Source organism: Daucus carota, chromosome 3, assembly GCF_001625215.2.
Source record: "Daucus carota subsp. sativus chromosome 3, DH1 v3.0, whole genome shotgun sequence".
Classification (NCBI taxonomy): domain Eukaryota; kingdom Viridiplantae; phylum Streptophyta; class Magnoliopsida; order Apiales; family Apiaceae; genus Daucus; species Daucus carota.
The window spans coordinates 13,127,427-13,136,033 of record NC_030383.2 but is presented as its reverse complement, the minus strand read 5'-3'; the positions used below and the strand labels follow the sequence as shown (position 1 = coordinate 13,136,033).

The window sequence follows — 8,607 nt, the reverse complement described above, 5'->3', positions numbered from 1 at the left end:
CTTAGGTTGGTGAGAGCACTGGGTTTAACTGTATTATTAATGGCATACATGTAGGTATATTGATGAGTTTTAGGAGGTATATTGATGAGTTTTAGGAGGAGTGTGGAGTGACAAGCCTACGCGTGTACGAGCAAGCTTGCATCTCATGACAGATTACTTAGCAAGGAATGGGTAGTGAAGGGACATGAAGCGAAGATGAGTGTCAGTCTTTGTATTCTTGAAGAGTTATTTAGATAATCCACAAAAAATGCAGGGGACCTAGACACACAAGCATAATTGTGAGCTTTATATTGGTGGCATGTTTATCACTTGATCATGACCTTTATTGATATTCAAAAATTTTATAACTTGCTCTACAATGAATAAGTTTGTTTTTATCCTGGGTACGTAGACAATCGATAGTGACCAAAGCACCAATAAGCACCGATTCGGAAGATGACAATGAGGAAAGCAGTCCTGATTATGGTGGTGAAATCTGAAGCTAAGTATCTTAAACTTTGCACATTTTGACAGAATTTGTTTCCCTGAAATTTTACCTTTTCAACATCATATGGGATAATCCTGTTTTCCAACATAATTTCGATTAGTTATATATTTGGTTTAACTCTGACTCTCCTTGCCCACTTTTGATCCATGATCTATTCATTGTCGAAGTCTCTACAGAATTAGTTGAGCTTCGAAGATTACCTTTTGTTTTTGGGTATCATTATGCTTGACACGGGTCATAAATTAGTAAAAGAAAAATCGTAATTGAGGATTCCGCGGACCAAACAGAGCGATACAACCCCTTGGCAGCCTTAAGTACTGGAGAGGGGAAGATTTACGTGGAAGAGATTAACATGGTTGAAGATATGATTTGAGATATTTTGTGGTCTCCCTTCTCCTACATTACAAAACTTGCACTACAGCATGAATAAAAAAAAAATCCTCGATTTAATTCAATACTTATAGCTCAATTTTTTTATCGACAAAATTTAGTAATTCATTAAGAATAAACTGTGTGGTTATGCTGGGATTAAACTAAATTTAAGTTACTGATTTATCATGAATTATTAATACATCGAGTTTCTACCGGAAATAGATTTATCTGCTCTGCCCCTTTTCATCAAACGCCTTTTCCTAAATTTTGTCAACTAGTTGATAGTTGCTAGACTGTTAGCAGGTTCAACAGATAATGCTACTTGTCCAAACCAACGCCATACACTTCTCTCTGTATACACTTCCTTCTTGGACTACTTAATTCATCTACACGGTTCCTCCTCTTTGTTCCTGCCTTGTAAATTTTCTTGTATCTTTTCCAACCAACCACTTTTCCCATCATTTAGTCACACATAATTCTAGACTCGACTATGTTGAAAGGAAAAGCTGCGATCGGCGGCACAGATATGGTTGATTCCATGCAACAAGATGCGCTTAATCTGGCTGCCAAAGCACTGGAAATCTTTCAAGTCGGGGAATCCAGAGATATAGCCCGTTTCATCAAGAAGGTACGTTCATGTATCGATAAATAAATGCACAAGCAATACATGATTATATAAATTCAGACTTCAGTAGTCCGTTGATTGAATGATGCAGGAATTTGACAAAACCTATGGACCGGGGTGGCAATGCATCGTGGGGACTGATTTTGGTTCGTTTGTGACTCATTGTTATGGCAGTTTCATTCACTTCAATATCGGCAATCTTGCCATTTTGCTCTTCAGGGGTTCTGCTGGCCCCGAAGCTGAAGCCGAGGCCGTGGCAGATCATGTTGAAGCTTTGTAAGACTGTAAGAGATTGCACAAGCATCACCACTCACGTTTCTTGCTGCTTCTAGTGTTCCGTATGCTGGTTTTAATTGTGTGGAGTACATTCAAATTAATTTCAGTGTTGGACATTTCATTTTGGTTATCAATCAATCTACCAGGGACGTATTCATGATTTCAAACTAACGGGGGGCAGAGTATACAATTTCCAAAATATAATTATATTACATTTATACATTTCATAGTTGTTGCTTACGAGACTTGAATGATTTTTTCATTATCAATGCCATAAAAATTTCACATAATCCATGAATATATAAATACGGTTTGCTTCATGAATGCAACAATATGCTATCAAAGAAAAAACAACATTTCTCAATCATTTACCCATGATTACTCTGCAATAGCACTCTGATTTTTATTCACCCGGGAACGGGTCAATCTTAGGACACATACTCATACTGTTGAGAGAAGAGAGATATCCACTAGATTACAATTTTGTGAATTGAGTAATGAGTAATTTATTCTTAGATTAAAAACACATAGCTTATTATTCAATGTGACAGACGCAAAGCTCCATTTAGCAATATACAACTATATGAAATACATGCATTCAACTGCTTCAGAAATCAAAATCATCATGATTTGGCTTAGGCGATGTTAACAGAGCAGCATAAAGCCTCAGCCTATCCTCCCCAAGCGATGAACACCTCGACAAAGGCCTCCTTGGCCTTATGAATGACAGAGAACTGAGTGTCAGTCGATGCCTGTACCTTCGCCATGCCAGCTGAATAGCAACAGACGCCCAAGTTCTCCACCCTGGTGAATAATATCTTGCACTCCGCTTCACTTTCTCATTAACAAATGTGTACCTAAAATGCTGCGTTACGTACTTCACATCTTCGGCCTCAAGTCCAAAAGCTTCTGTTGTTTCAAGAGTGACTAGTGATGATGAAGACGGAGGCAATCTTTCAACAAAAGGCCTCCTAAGACACCATGACAAGAGCTCGTCACCGCTGAAGTTACCAGGGCCTAACATACAGAAACTTTTTACACCATCCCTTAGTACTTGACTGCTTTGTAAATGCCCTCTAACTATAAACAACATTCTCTGAACAGGGTCACCTTCCCTAGTTATCTGCACTCATCAAATTCAAATTCATATGGCATTATAAATTATGTTATATATTTTAGGACCAAGTAGGACTCACTCACGGTTTCTCCTTTGGTGAATATGAGGGACTTGACGCGATCACAAATGTTCTCTAGAACCAAACTATCCATGTGCTGAAACAAAGGAACCTGAAAATTTGATTCACAATTGTACTGTTAAGTTACAAAGGCGTTTGTTACAAGATGACAATGACAAGGGAATATGAATAAAACATTACCTGCTTGACCAAGTCCAAGCACAGATGATACTTGATGTCCCTCCTAAGACCTTCAGGGAGATTCCTGATCATATCACATTCATCAACGCCACGCATAGCAGCCCAACGTTGCCTCTCATAGTTGCGCACTCTCTGCCTGTACTCCTGCGGCAGATGTCTCTTCCTCATCCACCACTCAACATTTCTCATCTTCAACTGCATTGCCTGTTTCTTTGATGTCGTCGCGTGCAAAAACACCTACATATACAAAGTATCATAACCTATATGTAAAAACTTGATGGGGGCAGATTAAAAGAAAATTGATATTAACAGCAGATGATCTCAGTACCTTAATATTACCAATCAACATGGTGACCAGGAGGAGTCCAGTTGTAAGAACAATGATGATGAACACAATTTCTAACCATTCTGTCGTGCTCTCCAGATTCCCAAATGTACTAATTCATTATATGTAATGCATCATCAGTCATAATCAACAAAACCATTATAAGAAAACAACTCAACTATTAAAAATTACCTTAGAGTCATGAGACCCCAAAATATAGGATAAAGAATTTTCTCCAAAAGGCTTTCGTTGATCACAAGTTGCACAGTCCATTTATAAGCACCATAACCAAACTTATCATCAGCCAACAGACACACAGACCTAGCCTTTTGGTTCTCTCCCCATAAGAGCCGTCTGCTGTCTTTCGCGAGGTTTCCTCCACCATAAAAGATATTGTTTTCACAAGCCAAGTATTTAGGGACACAACTAATCTGAGATTTCATGCATTGTTCTGTCAAGCATTTTGTAGCCCTCTGGATTCCAAGTAAATACCAACATGCTCCCACCGCCTGCACGCGTTACTTGATGGTTTATATTTTATAACTCAAATTAACAAAAACCACAAAATTATGCATAATATACTTTATAATAGGCAAGAAATGCCTGCAAGAACTCACATGAGAGGCGACAAAATATGCAATCAAATTGAGCGCTATTCCCCACCAGACAGTACCAAAAATGTAGCCAGAGAGGTTTTGCATTCGGCGCAAGAGGTAAACAGAGTGGTAGATCTTTGGTAAGTACTGGATGAGAAACATTACGAGGAAGACTGTCATCACTTCTGTTGTGGAACCCTTTTCAAGTAAAGCTGGGATTACTATCCATAACACAACCTGCAGTTTATGTACCACATATAAGTCAAGATTATATCAAGAGCTATAATGTTAAAACTCAAATGGAAAACAAATGAGAAATTCGGATAAACTCAAATAAGAAAACAGTCGATTTTCATCTATATTATTCAGAAAAGATGTATTTAATTTGTTTTTATGCCAAAGATATAACATCAGTAGCAGTTTTAGGTAGTAATTAGCATTTAGCAGCATCAATTCTCAACCGGTATTGGTTAGAAACATTAATGTTCACTTGTATAAAATCAAATGTAATTTGTACTCTAATGACGTCTTTGACTAGAGTGAATATATTGAGAGTGAATGTATCTTGTAGCCTGTAGGAATGAAATAAATTTCGAATGGATCATTATGTATAAATTTTATTTTTTTTGTCCATTTCATTTTCATAATAGTGATCACATCCTAATTCGGAAAGGAACTACCCTCTTGAGTTCAAATTTTTTTCAAATTTTATTATAACAATTTTTTATTCAATTTTTTCTTTTCAAACTTCCCTCCTACCTCTTTTTCTTTATTATATTTTTAGTCATCATATTCCATTTTCCATGCCTAAACATAACATAAATTGGAAATGATTAGAGAAAATATTTACAATTTTCATTTTTGAATTATTCTATTTCAAATCATTCGAATTATAAATCTAACCCACAAAATATTTTGGAAGGAATGTTCACTTCAATTGTTAATCATACTAGCCTTAAACCCGTGCAAAGCACGGACGGCTATATAATTTTAAACTTATTATATATAGTTATATTTTAACATTATTTTATTAGTGTTTTAATATTAATGAATTGAAATCTTATTAAATTATATTAACAGACTGGTTATTTATTAATTATAAATTATATTTTAAAAAATAATGGTGGAGTTTTTATCTTGTAGTATATCAAATTGTTTAGAGATGTAAGACTATGAGAACTCTAGACTGTTTGGAGATGCAAGACTATTAGAACTCCAACCAAACCAAAATTTTGTACGACTACAAATTATACCATGTTGGCTTATTATAGTATAGTATAGATTTTCCTATCATCTTCATTATAAAAAAAAATGTAGATCCTCACTCATATTTGGTAATTACTATCTCATATTTTTTTCATTTTTAATAATTTTTTGCTCAGCTTGTTCATTTAATTAAACGCAACCCGACTTCAAAAAGAATTTATTTTTTAATTTTTTTAAGAGGTGTAGAATCATATATCTTTTGTGGGAAAGTGTAGTCCGCAGTTGTTTCTTTATTCAAAATTTTAGTTCCATGCATCTACCAAAAATGTTTTATATTGTTTTTTATGAATAATTGTACAGATTCTATAAAAAAAATTTATAATAAAGCAAAATAGTTTTAGTTTAGTTGTTTAGTTAATTCAGCTGACCTTTTTAAATTTAATTTCGATCTTATTTTTCAGTGAATAATTCTAACACAGGACATATACTTACATTTTGATTTTCCTGAACTCTCACCTCTATAATTTCCCTGAACTTATTGTTAACCAAGTGCCACGAAATTAATAATTAGGTCCTCAAATTATATTTTTATATCTAAAAGAATATAAATTTATAGAGGAAGATCAACTTATCATATCCGTCTATATATGTGGCTAAGAATTATTATAACCGCAGATCATTTTACCTCTTCAAGATCGAAAAGTTGAATGATATTGCATCACATGTTGGCACAACAGCAAGAAATGGTAGAAAAGGTCAGGATTTGCATGCATAAAACAACTGCTGACAAGTGACATACATGCATGCATTTGTCATCTACACAACTCCACAACCGATTTCTACTATTAGACAACTCTGCGTGGCCTTCGTATTTCACCAATTTTACTAACAACTAGAAATCAAAAATAGCGGTTTCAATATAATATGATCATGTTAAACGTTGACTCTGAGATTTTGAGAATTTAGGAAAATTATGATATCAAGAGTTTAAGCAGATTCGAGTCTGATACTAAATCCTCCTATTTGATTCTACTCTATAGAGTCATCCTTCTAACATCTCAGACTTGATGACTTGACGTGACTAATTTATTACCAAATATATAATTTTGCTTTTTTATTTTTTCATAATTAAGAGGAGGATATATGAAACCTGAGGAATCGGCAGGATGACGAATAGATCAAAGAAGAAACCCTTCTTCGCCACCAAATACCGCATCGCCACCGTGCGCGAGCTGACATCGTACGGCCGGCTCCTCTCGTCAGCATTGACAGCATGAGGACGTTTGTTTATCTTCAACTGCAACCACATGTTCCACAAGTGCAGAGTATCCGTCATAGACCTGAGAACCGTGACGGTGATGGCGAACCACCCATCAATGAACAAGCACATGCAGGCCTCACTTATCGAAAGTGCGTAAAAGAAGAGTGGATCCACAAATAATCCTGTGGCACAAACTAAAAGAAACACTTGGTTCCATTCCTGGATCCATGAAGCTCTAGGGTCCAGTACTTTGCCTAAGAACCATATTTTACCCCGGCCCTTTCTGGTCTTGAGATCTCGCTCTGAGCTTTCTTCTTCGATACCATCGTCTTCATCGTTGCTGGTAGTGTCATCGTCCTCATCCGAAAAGTGTGAAGTTTCTTGCTGCAGAGTAGCCATTAGTTACTTTTTTTTTTATTTTTTATTTTATGAGGCCGAGTGGATTGAATCGAGGGGCAAGTATATAAGCTACATGGAAGTGAGTTGCTTTAGGATTGAAAAGATGGTTATGGAATATGTGCATATATAATCATGGAAAGAGGTGAGTTTGGAATGATGTGGTGGAACTGAAGAAGATCAGATATCATATGAGATGAATAGTACAGCTAGCTAACGCAAGAGGTGAATATACATTTAAGGAAGTTGTAACAGACTGGGCATTCAATATTTATTTTATATTTCTAAGTTTTAATCTTTTGTAGATTACCATTGGGGTGACCTCACGAGGTGGTACCATCAGAACAAAGTTTCTCTTTTCCAAATAAAATACTTTTATTTATCAAATTGTAAAAAAGTGAGAATCGGACATAACCTGTAAAGTCATGAAACAAAGATTAATTGAATTACGAATAAATCGGAGATTTAATCGGTCCGCCTAGCTACGGAACAGAAATTAAATGATTAATCACCGATTTTTGAAATAGAGAATTCAAATTATATATATGCCCTGCTTACCGAAAACCTTAAACTCAGTCTTAATTGGCTTTAGAAAAAGAAAAAAATAATGACTCCCCAGAAGAGATCGTATTTAGATGTTAATTATATATCCAGCTAGTACACTGACTAGTGTAATTATCCCTAGATTGTAAATAGGTCTTGTGAATTTGTTTGTAACAACCATATAGAGAATATTCTTTCAAAAATTAATTAGGACTTCTGGTGCTAGCTAGATTAGGTTTAATATTGAAATTTTAGATCAACAAGCTTTCCTTCTTTCTGCTTGTAATCCTAGCAAAGAAATTGAAATTATTTAAAATTATTCTACTATTGCATTGTCTGAGTAATATATATAATTCATCTTCAATGACATTGAAAAAAGATACAGGCATGTAAAAAGATTTATCAACCTTTGCATGAGCGAAAGAGTAGTACACAGCCAAACCGATGATAGAATGCAGAAGGAATGAGGTAGGGCCCAGGTGTGAAAAATTGCAGAAGTGGGGATGGAGCTTGAAAGGGATATACATGTATAAGAGGCAGGAATGATAGATAAAATCAGAAAGCAGCAACAAATCTTACGACAATAATAACTCCTAATAAGTTTAAACAACACAGGTTCTGCGCAGCTTCCCTTCTTTTGTCTTTTCTTTGCAGTGATGTTTTTAGCATTTATACTGTCCACGACTCCTTATTATCAGATTTTTATGTACCTCTTCTTTTCTTTCTTACAAGTTTAGGTTTTATGCATGTGAGCAACTGCGCATATCTATCTCTTTATACTTGAGCTTATTTATCTGTAGCATAAGAAACTCATATACATTAATTACTTTGGGGGCAGGGTCGGCATTTGGGTAAGGCGACCAAGACGAACGTGGAGCCCCAAAAAATCTATATATATGTAAGATATAACGATAAATTCATGCCCCCAGAACACCCCCAGAATTGAAACGTGAGAGGAAGCCATAAACTAAAGCCAGCATCGAACGAAATTATTTCAACACATATTTCTTAATATATTAATCAAATATTAATATATTCATCTTTTCTTCATTCTGGTTTTCCACTAGGGGATGGGAGGAAGGCTCAACTATCATATTTGGCCGGAAAAAATTAAGAACTAATATTTGTTTTAGACGAAAGATAA

The 8,607-nt window shown here is 35.3% G+C and overlaps 1 protein-coding gene and 1 non-coding gene across 3 annotated transcripts; one reads left to right on the top strand and one right to left on the bottom strand.

Annotated features, from left to right (window-relative positions):
• The first annotated feature begins 1,188 nt into the window (after positions 1–1,188).
• LOC108215075 (uncharacterized) lies at positions 1,189–1,890 on the top strand. The gene is made up of 2 exons (XR_010290609.1): positions 1,189–1,487; positions 1,576–1,890. It is a non-coding gene; the product is annotated as an uncharacterized LOC108215075 (transcript).
• Positions 1,891–2,138: 248 nt separating this feature from the next.
• Positions 2,139–7,193, bottom strand: LOC108215074 (cyclic nucleotide-gated ion channel 4). 2 transcript variants are annotated; one of them, XM_017387408.2, is made up of 7 exons: positions 6,414–7,193; positions 4,079–4,294; positions 3,654–3,970; positions 3,465–3,573; positions 3,137–3,373; positions 2,961–3,047; positions 2,139–2,883 (listed from the first exon to the last, which is right to left on the bottom strand). In XM_017387408.2, exons 1-7 carry the CDS (start codon positions 6,921–6,923, stop codon positions 2,368–2,370), a joined length of 1,992 nt encoding a protein of 663 aa, XP_017242897.1. In that variant the 5' UTR covers positions 6,924–7,193; the 3' UTR covers positions 2,139–2,367. The 2 variants fall into 2 exon arrangements, with proteins under 2 accessions (XP_017242897.1, XP_063946960.1); XM_064090890.1 differs by having other exon boundaries at positions 2,242–2,883; positions 2,957–3,047; positions 6,414–7,065.
• Between the last annotated feature and the right edge of the window lie 1,414 nt (positions 7,194–8,607).